Genomic DNA, 14,337 nt, shown 5'->3' with positions numbered 1-14,337 from the left:
AAGAGGTATGGACAGGATACATATTGAGTAGATGGACAGTTACGTTGGATGTTAAGGCTCTAATCACTAGGGAAAGGGAAAACCAAGTCTTTGCCTTTTTTCAAAGAGGAATTTGAGCTGAGTTTTAAAGGAAGCCAGGTATTCTAATAAGTGAAGGTTAAGGGTGTGCATTCCCAGCAGGGGGACAACCATCACAAAAGCACAGAGGTAGAAGATGGAGTCCTATGTGAGGAATGGAAAGTTGGCCAGTTTGGCTGGACTATGGCATGCCTTGAGAGAGCAATAGGTAAGAAGGTTAGGATTGTGAAGAGCTTCAAATGCCAAATGGAGAAATGTATAATCATTCCCAGAAACAATATGGAGGCATTGCCTTTATTTGAGTTTATTGAATAGAGAGGTGACAGAATCTATGCTTTAGATAGAAGCACTGGAAGCTGTGTGTGAGTAGGAGGCTGTTACTACAATCTAGGTGAAAGGTGATGAGGGGTGCTGTGCGAGTTGAGAGAAGGGATGCGTATGAGAAACATTGTATAGAAAAACTATATGTGATTTGGCAACTGATTGGATTTGTGGGGTGAGTAACAGTGAGGAATCAAGGATGACAGTGAGCTTGTGAACTTGGCTGTCTGAGAGTTATGGGCATGTGTCCTCAACAATCATAGGAAGTTCAGAAGAGCGGTGGGTCTTGGGGGATAATATATGAAGGTCTAACCTTCCTCAGTCTCCTTTATTGATTCATCATTTATTTAATACCCCCTAACTGTGGTTATTTCCTAAGATTTTATCCTAGGCTCCACTCTCTTCTCTACTAACCTAATCTTATAGGAAAAAAGGAAGTAAGCTTAGTCTGCCATGACCTATTCATGATGAAGCCAAGTTGATCTTTGTTAATTGCTGATTCTCTTTCCAGATTTTCAACAACAATCTCTGTAATGATGTATTCTAGAATATTCTCAGCAATCAAAGTCAATTTCACTGGCTCATAGTTTTCAGTCTCTGTCCCCTTCCCCTTCCTTTTTTTTTTTTTGGTTGAAAATCAGGACAATCTTTATTTTTCTCTCACCTTGTGTTATCTCTATCATTTCCATGATCATTCAAATATCATTAACAGTGGGTCAGCAGTTAACATCTGCCATTTCTGCCAGAACTTTCAAGATGAAATTCATCTGAGCCAAGTGATTGAATTCATCAAGAGAAACCAAATACTTTCATAGGCGATCTGCTTACTATTATGAAAATGGAAATATTAAATACTCTGAACAGTTCTAATCAAATGGACAGAATTCATTTAATGATAAGTAGGAATTTTAAGTATTTATGCCACTTTAAATTGTGTTTGCTATATAAACTGTATAGTTCTATATTTCCTTAGAGCTGAAAAGCATGCATTCTTAATTTTGCCAGTAGGTGCCACTAAATACACTAGGAAAATAATATCTAGGAATAAATGTAGAAAAAGTCAGTTCAGAAAAGGAAGACTCTTCAACTTAGAAATTTTGACTTAAGCCTTTTTTCTTTAATATTATAGGATGGTTCAGCAGTTTTCAGTGGATTTTGAAAAGAGAATTGAAGGATCAGGAGATCAAGTAGATACACTGGAGCTCTCAGGTGGTGCAAAAATAAACCTCATTTTCCATGAACGATTCCCTTTTGAGATTGTGAAGGTATGTGTATATGCTAGAAGTTATATCTTGTTCGTCTGGCTTTTCTCTGACTACTGTCAGAAACACTGTTGAGAAGGGATTATTTGAAAACAAAAGAGGGCAGCAACTGAGTTTCCTAATGAGACCCTTATTACTCATGATTAAGTGGCAGAAAAGAAAAAGGAAAAATATTGCCTCTTGGTAATTATTACCTATATTAATAGAGTTTCACTACACATTTGGTATTGTGTGAGAGTTGGTCTTTGTTTTAAGTGTTACTGGTTTATTTTTCGAAAGATCAAAACTCTTAGCTGGTCTGGGGCAGACTGCTACACATTTTTCTTTTCTTTCCCTTTTTATATAAAAAAGAACTTTAATGCTTTAAATAAAAATGGGATCATTAGCCATGCAAAATTCTGGGTTACAGTAGTAAGCACCCACAATATTAACTTCAGCCACTATCTAATGCTTCTCAGAAAACTTTATATTTCCATTTGCAGTTTGGCTCTTATTATTTAAGTCTTAATCTTTCCATTGAACATTTTTATCAGCTTTTTAAAGTTAGAAGAATAAAAGATTATCTTTGGGTTTCAATTCAACAAATGTTTATTAAGCACCTTCTTCCCAACAAGTTAGTAAAGGAAAGTAGCTAAGTTTTCATTTGGGTTTTAAAATTATAGCTTATACATTTGCTTTCCTTTCAGTATCTAAACTAAACATGTAACTTTGAGAATGCCAATATATAATTTAGGGGCAGTACATGGCACAGTGGATAGAGCACCAGCCCTAGAGTCAGGAGGCCCTACGTTCAAATTTGGCTTCAGACACATAACACTTGCTAGCTGTGTGACTCTGGGCAAGTCACTTAACCCCAATCGCCTCACCAAAAAAAAAATAATTTAAATATGTCAATTTCATTTAGGCCTTACAACAATCCAGTGGGGTGCGCATTAGACGTATTTTTAATCACTGTTTTGCACATGGGAAAAATCAGTCTCAGGGACATTAAATGATTTGCCCATTGGTATTCAGCTAATACATGTTAAGAAGCTGAATTTGAACCCAGATCTTCCTAACTCTAAGGCCAGTTCTCTCTCTGTTCTATGCTCAATCACCAGCTCTTATAATTGAGGAAATACAAATTCATGTAATCCTAGAGGTAGAAATACCTCTAGCAAGAGGCAGAAGACTTCAATTTAAATATAAACTCTTCCACTTACTTATTTAATGTTTATTTGACTTTGAGGTAAATAACAGAATCAAATTTAGAGTTAGGAGGGACCTTCAGTGTCATTGAGTCTAACCGCATTATTGTGCTGGTGAGGATACTTTGGCCCACGGAAGTTCTGTGATTTGCTCGAGGTCACGCAGGGAGTTTGCATCCATGTCAAACTTAAGTCCTTTATTCAAACATAGATGCTTTCTTTCCAAATCCAATGTTCTTTCCACTGTACCATGATGCTTTATAATGCCCTTGGGCCTCAGTTACCTCATCTGTCAAGTGAGAACAATTATATCTTGCTTGCTTGAAAGCAGAAGGTTAGATCACATGAGCTTGAGAGATTCCTTCAAGTTCTAATTCCTGTAAGTATATAATTTAGAAAATTCCAGTTGATTTTAACCTCAGTGTCAAATAAAAATAATGCAACTCTGAGAGAAACTCTGAGAGAATTTGTTATAGTAACCTGCTATAAAGATTTTTAGAGCTAGGAGGGCCTTAGAAATGATCTAGACCTCTTTTATGAAGAAACTTCAAATATTTCATTTATCTGTGCCATCTTCACAGGCACTTATAATGGCTACCAAGACGTGATAGTCATTGTTAATACAAGAACAGATGACATACTGAAAATGCATGGTAGGTGATACCCCTTGGTTATAATATGGTTTCTTCAAATTAATGTTTTGAGTAAATACAATAAGCAACAGTATCTCTAAATGTCAGAGGACATGATAAAAGATGGGCAAGATCTTTTAAAATAACCTTTCTTATTTGTATGTTAGTAAGAAAAGAACTTGTGGTTTCTTTAGTGTAAGGAACTCCTTGTATTGAAATTCATTCTGCTAATGTACATTTTAATTCATCTATGAGTCAGTAGATGAGAACCTAGGTAGTCGCCTACAGGTTAAGTGATTTGTTCAGGGTGGCATAGCTAGTAAATGTCAGTGGCAGTATTTGATGCCAAGTCTAAGTAATGCTTATATCCCAAGCTAACTCTATCCTTATCTGTAATAGTTATCAATAGTCTTTTATAGCCACCCAAAACACCCCAAACCCTTATCCTTCACCTTCATGTAAATAAAAGTTATGAACTTCTGGTTTTAGATGACAAGAAACATGGATATTCATTCCTCAACAACGCATTTAAGTCATGCTTGTTCTTTAATTGGATGGTATTATTATTCAAAAGGAATTGAGCAGAATATATTGATGCCTCACTTTGTTTTCCTAGATGGAATTTAATGAGAAAGAACTGAGAAGAGAAATAAGCTATGCAATCAAAAACATTCATGGTATCAGGTGAGTGATACATGGATTTCCTTGTATTCAGTTATTGTTGCCAAAAAAAGGTGAACATATTTTTTTGATGTGCTACGGGTGCATAGAGGCAGGAGTCCTTAATAGGAAATCCTAGTTCTAGTTTATGTCATGATCCTCTTCGTGATTTACATAATGTTTTTATTTTCTTGCAACCGATTGCCCTTATTTATAAAAAAAGACTGATTTTAAGTTACTTTTTTTTTGCATAGGAGTGTGATGAAAAGCAATTGTATTACTTCATTAGATCTCTAATTTCATCAATGTGGGTAGTCTTTCAACAAAGTAGATCACACTGTATCCATCTTATGCTATGAATTAACATGCATTAAGTTCTGTTTTCAATTTTGTTAGTTATTTTCAGATGATCTGGGATCTCGTTGCCTCTCTCTTATTCAGTCTCAACTTTTGATCTCAGGGTTAGATTGGGAAGAGGTTAGGGATAGGAATTAAAAGGGATTAATTTGCAATCATTTTATATATACATATATGGCTAAGCATATGTGTTTGACTATATTCCAAAATCAAATAGAGATACTTTTTCAATGACACTTTAAAAAATATTATCTCCTCCACTCTCAATTAGCATTGACCATAGATAATGGTTTTCTTCCAGATGGAACTTGAGACTGAGTATGTGTTGCATATATAATCACACTTTTTGAGGTACCAGATTCTAATACACTCATCTTGGAAATATCCAAATTTGGATAAAGTAAGTCATTCAGTCAATAAGCATTTATTAAGAACTTACCATGTGCCAGGCATTATGCTCGGTACTGGGGATAAAAAGAAAGACAAAAAGACAAGATCCCTGTCCTCAAGTTGCTCACAGTCAAATAAAGAAGACCACAAGAAAATAGTTATAGGCATTATAAATGGAGGTAACTAACCTAGGGAAGTCAAGTAGCACTTGGGGAAGGGAGACTAGGAAAGGCCTCTTGCAGAAAGTGGGATCTGTGCTGAGTTTTGAAGAAAGAGAAGAGAATAGTTTTTTTGGTTTTTTTTTTTTTGGCTAGGCAATGGAGTTAAGCCCAGGGTCACACAGCTAGTAAGTGTTATGTGTCTGAGGCCGGATTTGAACTCAGGTCCTCCTGACTCCAGGGCCGGTGCTCTATCCACTGCGTCACCTAGCTGCCCCAAGAATAGTTTTCTAAAGCATATTCAGCCAGTCAGTGCTACAACTGTGAACATAATTCAAATCTTTTAACTCTCAGACAAAAATTTGCTTTTTATTCTTTACTATAAAGACCTAGCAGGAGTGCTTTGATGCTCTAGAAAGGACTAAATACATGCTTGTCAAATGAGTGATCAATCATCTTGTCTCAGTTTGACTTTCTGCTGAGGCCCCTCTCTTGGCATCAAGATTCCTTTTGATTTTTTTTTAAAAATTAAGCCTTGAATCGCTTCTGAGATTAGTTGTTAGTTATACAAGTACAAAAGTATCTTGCTTTATGTGTTTTTTAAAAAATAACATTAAGTTTAACTTTTAAATTGAATTAGTAAACTATCATATGGTAAATGCACTGATGATTTAAAAATACCCAGTGGCAACGAGTTTGGATGCTCGTGTTTTGACATGTCTTACTTAAATGTGACTCTTTTAAGGCTCACAACAGCAGTGCAGGTATTCTTATTTCTGTTTTACAGACCAGGAAACTAAGGCACTGAGAGGTTAGTGATTTGTCCTTTATCACACAGGTAATATGTGTCAAGGTAGTATACAAACTAAGGCTCCCAACTCTACATCTCCTGCCTTGTTCATTGACAAATATGGACACACCTGTATTCCATTTTGTCATGACCCAGGACATGGACCATGAATATAGTTAATCATTTGGGTTAATATTTTAGGATGTTAGTTCTCTTGTATAATATCTGTGTACAGACCATATCCAAAGCCAGAATTTAAGGCCTTAAACATATTTAAGTTTTTTTTTTTGAGGGGGAAACCTCTTTCTTTTTGCATGTCTAAATTGTAGATGAGAGAGCTTGAGTCTTCATGGAAGCTTTACCTGTTGACTAACAGTCCTTTGGACAACAATCTAGTTTAATTACTAAAATCCCATCTTCTACAAGAAGCTTTCTTTGGCTCCTCTTAATGCCAGCGTGTTCTCTCTGAGATTACCTCCAGTTTACCCTGTACACATCTTTTGTGTACTTTGTTGTTGCCAATTTATCTCCCTAATTAGAATGTGAGTTCCTTGAGGAAAGGGACTATTGCTGCCTTTTTTTTTTAACCTCCAGTACTTATCATACTGCCTGGCACATACCAAGTGCTTAATAAATGATTGTTGGCTGACTGACTGGTTCAAGGCTGCTGACGAGAAAATTAATATATTGGCAAAGTGTCTCTTGCATCTGAGGCAAGAAAAATGGGGCTTAGGTACTCTCCTGGTGGTCTTGTTTTTAGCAACACAGAACAGTGGCATGGGACTCTTTGTAAAAATTAAAATTAGAGCCAGGCATTTAAACTTAGGCTATTGTTCTTGGAATTTTAGCAAATTCATATTTTCTTAGTTGCTTTTGGGAAATACAGTGAGAGAGAGAAACTCAGAACAATTAAATTTTTGAGATGGAAGGGACCTTAGAGACAATCTAATTCAATCTACTCATTTTATATATAAAGAATTGAGGATCACAAAGGATGTTTACCCAAGTTGTAGTTATCTATGCATAACTAGGTGGTGGTAGAACTCTTATTGAGACTTGTGCTTCCTACTCCTGTTCCAACTTCTTACTGCCTCTCATTTATTATTATTGAATTCTAAGCTCTTTGGAGTTGTCTTGGATCATTGTATTATAGGGATTAGCTAAGTCTTTCACAGTTGATTGTCATTACCACATTGATGCCACTGTATGCAATATTCTCCTAGTTCTGCTCATTTCACTTTGTATCAGCTCACATCAGTCTTCCCAGGTTTTCCTGAAGTCATCTACTTTGTCATTTTTTTACAATCACAATCATATATCACAACTTGTTCAGCCATTCCCTCAATTTTTCATTCTTTGCCACCACAAAAAAATGCTGCTGTAAATAGTTTTGTACAAATAGGTCTCCCCCTCCCCTTTCCTTTTTTTTTTTTTTGGATCTCTTTGGGATATAGACCTAATAGTGATATTGCAGGATCAAAGGGTATACAGTTTTATAGCCCTGTGGGCATAGTTCCAAATTGTTCTCTAGCATGGTTGAACCTATTTACAACTCCCCCAATAGTGAATTCGCATCCCTATTTTCCCACATTCTCTCCAGCAATTGTCATTTTCCTTTTCTGAAAATCTACTTTTCAATGATACTATTAAGCAGTAGTATTCTTTTCTGACTTTGTACATATTATTGGAAAGATTGATATCCAACATGAACTATAAGGACTAATGACATTATTAGTAACAACACTATGGATGTTACAAATCATTAGGTGCCTCGAAAATTGCTTTGTATTTTTTTTATTATCATAGATAAAATAAACATAAATGCTTTGGTTTTTATTACCATAAATGCTTTACCTGGCTTGAAGCTTAGTATTAAAAATATTATCTGATATACTGTTTTCTCTATTTACAGGACAGGATTATTTACTCCAGATATGGCTTTTGAAGCAATAGTTAAAAAACAAATTGTAAAACTAAAAGGACCTTCCCTGAAGAGTGTAGACCTGGTGATGCAGGAGTTAATCAATACTGTAAAAAAATGTACCAAAAAGGTAACTTCTGAATGATTTTATTCTGATCATTGTGTGTTTACCTGTCGACCTTCAAGTTATATATATCCTTTGGAAAGTAACTTGTTTCAGTATCACTTTCCATCTCTACCTATGATCTACATATGGATATGCTTTGGGACAGGAAAAGGATACTATTTTCAGGATACTGAAGAATGGAGTAGAAGAAAATATATCATTGTGTTTTCTTTTTCAAAGACTTTAATTTCATTGTACTTTTGTTTCCTGAAGTAGATGAAATATCGCTTTCCATAGTTCAGATTGTGCTCCTTCCCATCGCCATACATGGCTAGGAGAGGGAGTTTGTTTTGCCTGGGCCAAAGCTCTTGTATCTGTTTAGGCAGTTTCCAATCAGCAGGCAGTAGACTATTTCAGCATCTTGTTGTAACTCTGGTTTCCTTCCAGTTGTGTAGTTCACAATCCATCCATACCATATCCTCTTATACAACTTTGTTCATGTCCTTCTTTAAATCTGTTTTGTACAATGGTCCAAGACAATTCCAAAGGACTCAGGATGAAAAATGCGATCTACCTCCAGAGAGAAGACTGATAAACCCTGAGTACAGATTGAAGCATATTTTCTTTAACCTATTCTTGCTTTTTTTTTTCTTTTGCAAGATGGCTGATGTGGAAATATGTTTTTCATGACTTCATATGTATTTGTTTAGTCATTTTTTCAGTCATGTCTGACTCTTCATGACCCCTTTTGGGGTTTTCTTGGTAAAGATACTAGAGTGGTTTGTCATTTCCTTCTCCAGCTCATTTTGAAGATGAGGAAACTGAGGCAAATAGGGTTAAATAACTTGCCCAGAGTCACGCAGCTAGTAAATGCCTGAGGCCAGATTTGAATTTAGGAAGATGAGTCTTCCTGACTTCAGGCCAACATTCAATCACTGCACCACCTACTGCCATATGTATAAAGGGTATCATATTTCTTGCCTTCTCAATGGATGGGGGAGGAATGGGAGAGGGAGAGAATTAAGAACTGAAAATAGATTTTTATAAAGTAGAATTAATTTTCCTATCATCTATTTTCTTCTCACACAGCTACCCCCCTAGTTCATTCAGCTCCTCATCATGTCTCACCTAGAAAATTGTAATAGCCTCCTAATTGGTCTCCCTTTCAAGTCTTTTTTTCCCTATATATTGGTGTAACCTTGTCATTTCCCTGCTCAATGAACTCAGTTGCCTCAGGGGTCTTCTTGTTTTTGCCCCCATACAATACTCCATTTAACATCTCTCTGCCATTGCACAGTCTGAACCCATCATTGATATGTACTCCTTCCTGATCAATGTCTCTTCTAATCCCTAGTTCCTTTCAAAGTTTACCTCGTGCACCACCTTCTACATGAAGCATTTCCTGATCTTCCCAGATGCTAGTAATTCACCCATCCCCCCACAAAACTTTATATTATATATCTACATAATATGTATGTACATATATATGTACATGTTGTTGCACTTGATAAAAAGTAAGTTTATTGAGGCCAGAAACATTTCTTTTCTCTCTTTGTATCCAACACATGCCTGGTACATGTGTTGTACTGATTGGTACATAGTAGGCATATTGACTGACTGACAACCAAATACTTTCCATCAATGATATGGACTGATTGAGATTTCTCTGGTCCTCTTCTAGATATTTTGACATTATGTGCATGCCAATGGAGCATGTGAGCTATCTCTAAGGTCATCCTTCCCTCTCTCTACATGACTGACCCATTTTCATAGTTGTACAATTTTCTGATAGTAATCATTTACATAACATCTTCTACCCATTTTTTTTTCTTGGTATTATGCTTTGGCCTAATTATGGGTGCCATGTAGCTTTCCAGTGCCCTTTGCAACCTGCAACTTTAATACCTCAGGAACTGGGTAAATTGGTTCCTGTTTCACTCCCAAATAACATCATCAGAAGAAAACATTAACTATAAAACCTAACTTCAGGTGTTAATTTTTTTTTCAGGGAGAAACTAGGGCTATTGAAAGAATTCTGTAGTTTTCAAAATCAGTTTCACCCTCTGTCTTCTTTCTGTCCAGTCCTGGGACTAGCTTATTGTCTTTCTGAAAGATATTTTCAATTGTCTGTCCTGGTGGATCAGTTTTACAGGTTATCATGGTATGGACAAGAAACACTCTTTGTCCATTTGGTTTTTCCTGTGAGGAGAGTTAGACAGAATTTTTTGGTGTGACAATAGGACTCTCTGAGGAAGATCCATGGTTGGCGAAGTCATATCAGTGTCCACTACAATCAGGAGCATCTAAAATTTCTCACTTTTTATAGGCTATAAATATAGGCTATATAGGCTCTTTGTTTTGGATTCTGTTCTGGATATCTTTTATGATTGGAGGAAACACATGGACTCCAAGTCCAACACTCTGTCCACTGGTTCATTCTTACTGAAAGGATCATAGGATGATACTATTATAATTAATATCCGGTTCTGTATGTTTTAGTGGATAACTCATGCTAAAACTGCCTTGCTGATTTATATATACACCAATATGCCAAAGATCTGTAATTTCATTGGTGGAGTACTGACCCAAATTGCAGCCTACCTGTAGCTTTTAGTAGGTAAGTCTCAAGGAGTTGTCTGAGGCTTAGAGAATTTAAATGACTCATACTCCTAGTAAATACCAGGGGCAGGACTAGAATTCACATCTTTCTTATCTTAAAGTTCAGAACTTTAACCCTTGTACTATATTGAAGATACCGATTGTTGTTGACTGAGAAGTCCTTTCTCTATCTATTTAATGGTTGATATATTTTGCAAAGATTATGTCTTTTTGGACACTACTTGGTGAAACCTCATTTTACACACATCAGGTACATTCCTTATAGATTACTATATAATTAAGGTAAAGAAACACATTAATAATTAATGATGATGATGATGATTATAGCTAACATGTATATAGCACTTATTACTGCCAGGCACTGTGCTAAGTGCTTTACAATTATTATTTTACTTGATCCTCACAACAGCTCTGGGAGATAGTGCTATTATTATCCCCATTTTCAAGATACAGAAACTGAAGAAAACAGAGGTTAAATGACTTGCCTGGGGTCACACAGCGAGTGAATGTCTGAGGCCAGAATTAAACCCAGATCTTCACAACTCCAGGCCTGGTGCTTTATCAACTGGGCCACCTGGCTGCTGTGAAGAAGAGGACATGAAAAAGACATGTTTGGCCAGGGAACAAGCATGGAGGGCATCCTCAGAGGAAATATTTGTGGCCAGGGAATATGAATGAAGGGAAACATTCCAGGAGCTCACATGACCTGGACACACCCATGGAGAACAGACACTTGGGACATGTTTGGTTGGAGCATTTCAGATGTCCAATATAAAAGGATATTGATATCCTATAGTTTCATCATGTTATATGTAACTCTGCTAGGTATTACATCTTCATGTTCCAGCATGTTACCTTTCTTGGACATCCCTGTCAGTCCCATGGCTACCAAAATTATCTCTGCTACTGTATACTAGAGTGCAGTATCTAAAAAGTCATTCTCTGATGAGGGCAGATTTATGTTCTTTTAGTTCATTAGTCAAGGGCTTTGAACCAACATATCTAGCCAGACAACCAACAAAAGGTAACTGAAGGCCCAGCCTATGATTCTGTCTGTGACTTTGATCACCTTTGTCTTACAGTAGACACCGAAATCCTTGCTCCTGGACATTTATCTTACTTGGGGTTAGAACAATTCTTCTTAACTCCGCCTCACTTCTTCATTATGAGTCTGTATCCCCCAAGCCTACTTCAGAGATCATGCTTCTTTACACCCCGAACTCTGTAGGAGCTTTGCTAGGGCTGAGGCAATGACGTTCTTCCCAAGTCCTCCCTGACGGACATATAAAGTAAGCCAAGGGCAAAGACAAAGAATTAGGTCATGTGGTAAGAGGCAGCAACCTCCACCCCTAGCCCACATTATCCATTTATCACATGTACCTGCCAGCAATAAACTCACTGATCTTTTATGCTGCATTCCAGCTAGTACAAACTTTGCTAGTCTCATGGTGCAGTGAATCAGCCCATCTATTATCTGTTTACTTCTGCTACTTATCTCATAGGGTAGTTATAAAGAAAGTACTTTGTAAACCTTAGAAGGTTATATTATAACAACTCATGTTTACCATTGTGCTTTGGGCTCCTTTGAATGATAAATAGGCTGACACCTGCTAAACTGTTATTTCATTAAAATGATTACATTTAGAAAGTCCCTATTCTTTGCCTGCCTCTCTCGCTGTCTCTCTCTGTCTCTCTATCTCTGTCTCTCTCTCTCACCCCCCCCCGTTAATTTTCTTTGAGATGGGTTCTGAAGGTAGATATTTTATCAGTAAAAACCCAAGTTAATGAATAGAGTATTTTTATTATTTCAGATCAAATTATCTTATAACTATGCATCCCAAGTAATCAACATATTTTTAAAAATATCTCAAATTTTATTAAGAAAGCCTTGTTAAACAAGTATTGCATTAAGCTCCCTGAGAAAAGTCCCGTTCTGCATAACTGTAACATGGAAGTTTACCCTGGTTTCTTTAAGGCTATGCCAGTGTAGAATACTATCTAGTAAATTCTACTGAACTAGAAAAAAATCATTTAGAGCTGGAAGGAATCTCAGACACTCTTATCCAGTCCTTTCAAAGAAAGTGACCCAGAAGGTTAAAGAACTTGCCTAAAGCCCTAGAGGTAATAAGTGTCAGTGGCAGATCCAAATCTAATTCTCTTCATTATAGGCAGGTGGAAGTGCAATGGATAGAGTGCTGGACCTGGGATCAGAAAGAGCTGAGCTCAAATCCCACTTCAGAAGCTTATTAGCTGCATGACCTGGGACAAGTCACAACCTCTGTTTGCCTCAATTTCTTCGACTGTAAAACTAGGTGTAATAGCAAGACCTGTCATCTGCTGTCTTCCCCCTGCTCACAAAATGGACAAAAAGCCAAAATAAACTTCAGTCTTGTATGGCCTCCTATTTCCATAGTGACAATGGCTGAGTAAAAAAGAAGGTGCAGAGGATTCTAAGAATCAAAGAGTTCTGTTAAGAAACATTGATTTAACTGCTTTTTACTACGCTTGGGTTCTACTTCAGTGCCTCACTATAAGTTGAGGCTGAACCAGGTGTTGTTAAGGCTGTGCTAGTGGGGCACAGCTCCAGCTCCAGCAATCTGGAAAAATCTCTGAGGAAGGGCTAGTAATGGATCATATGTCTGTTGTGTGAAGGTTAGCGTTGCTGATTTGGAGAGGATCCTCACTGGGTTAGCTGTAGGCTGCTCAGTTATTAGCCCTGGCAGCTCTTACAGAGTAAGCTGAGTTGTGATCTGAATTGGTTGAAGGAACACTAATATGTTGAGACTTATAGGTCCTTTAAGTACAAGTGATCTTAACATGGAAACTTCATCTAATGACCAAGAAGAACTGTATTCTTGAGTGTTACTGCCTCAGAAAAAACATTTCCTCATACCCCTTTCCCCACCCTCACCTCAGTAACACCCCTGGCGTGCAAGTGCGCAAGCGCGCACACACAAATACGTGCATGTCTATGTGGTATATAACAATAATTTCTGTAGTTAAACTTTTTTTTAAAGTAGGAAGCTAACTGTTACAAAGTGAGTATGCTATCATTTGATGTTTGTGTATTCATTCGTATGTATCTAGCTTATAGTGTTTATATCAAATATTAGTGTCTATATTTGTATATTATATATATATATACATATATATATATATATATATATATGTATGTATGTGTGTGTGTATATATGTGTAGTGCACTCCCTTTGGAACAATAGGCTTCCTACATTGACAGAGTTTGAACGTAGCAACTATTGTGATACAACATTGATGTCATTAAAAAGGGGTCGTTTATAGTCATCCAAAAAAAAAGTGATTCTTTTGCATTAGATGATAGCTTCCATTTAACATTTTTAAAAATTGATATAGGAAAGATTTTGTGAGTGGAAAACATCGATGCATTTTTGAAGCTTAGAATTTTTTAAAAAATTACCCAATGTGTGAAACACGAATTTGGCTTTAAAGGGGCTATTTTGGTCACCCATTCAAAATTCAAGGGTTTGAGCAGGGTTTGTTTAAGGCTTCTATTTTTTATTCCTCTCCTTTGCTTAATTTCCTTCATTTTGAGACCAGTACTGATGTCTAAGGTTTTCTTGTAAACCTTAATTGTAATGTGGAATTTATTCATACCAGCCAATTTTGATGGAAATTCCTTTTCTTTATTAGCATTCTTTTTTTTTTTTGCTTTTTTGTTGAGGCAATTAGGGTTAAGTGACTTGCCCAGGATAACACAGCTAGTAAATGTCTTGTGTCTGAGACTGGATCTGAACTCACGTCCTCCTGACTCCAAGGCCAGAGTTCTATCCACTGTGCCACCTAGCTGCCCCTATTAGCATTCATTTTAAAGAAGGTT

At 36.7% G+C, this 14,337-nt stretch overlaps 1 protein-coding gene across 7 annotated transcripts in view; it reads left to right on the top strand.

Moving 5' to 3' along the window:
* DNM3 (dynamin 3) overlaps positions 1-14,337 on the top strand; it is a 682,754-nt gene that overhangs the window by 203,922 nt on the left and 464,495 nt on the right. For all 7 annotated transcript variants that reach the window (XM_078156497.1, XM_020970517.2, XM_020970516.2 and 4 more), the window contains 3 exons: positions 1,529-1,664; positions 4,097-4,164; positions 7,748-7,886. In XM_078156497.1, coding sequence (XP_078012623.1) covers positions 1,529-1,664; positions 4,097-4,164; positions 7,748-7,886 — 343 coding nt within the window. The remainder of the gene's footprint in view (positions 1-1,528; positions 1,665-4,096; positions 4,165-7,747; positions 7,887-14,337) is intronic.

Source organism: Phascolarctos cinereus, unplaced genomic scaffold (genome assembly GCF_003287225.1).
Source record: "Phascolarctos cinereus isolate Bilbo 61053 unplaced genomic scaffold, phaCin_HiC Scaffold_5;HRSCAF=322, whole genome shotgun sequence".
NCBI lineage: Eukaryota > Metazoa > Chordata > Mammalia > Diprotodontia > Phascolarctidae > Phascolarctos > Phascolarctos cinereus.
The sequence above is the reverse complement of the archived record's forward strand: the minus strand, read 5'-3'. Positions and strand labels throughout refer to the sequence as shown.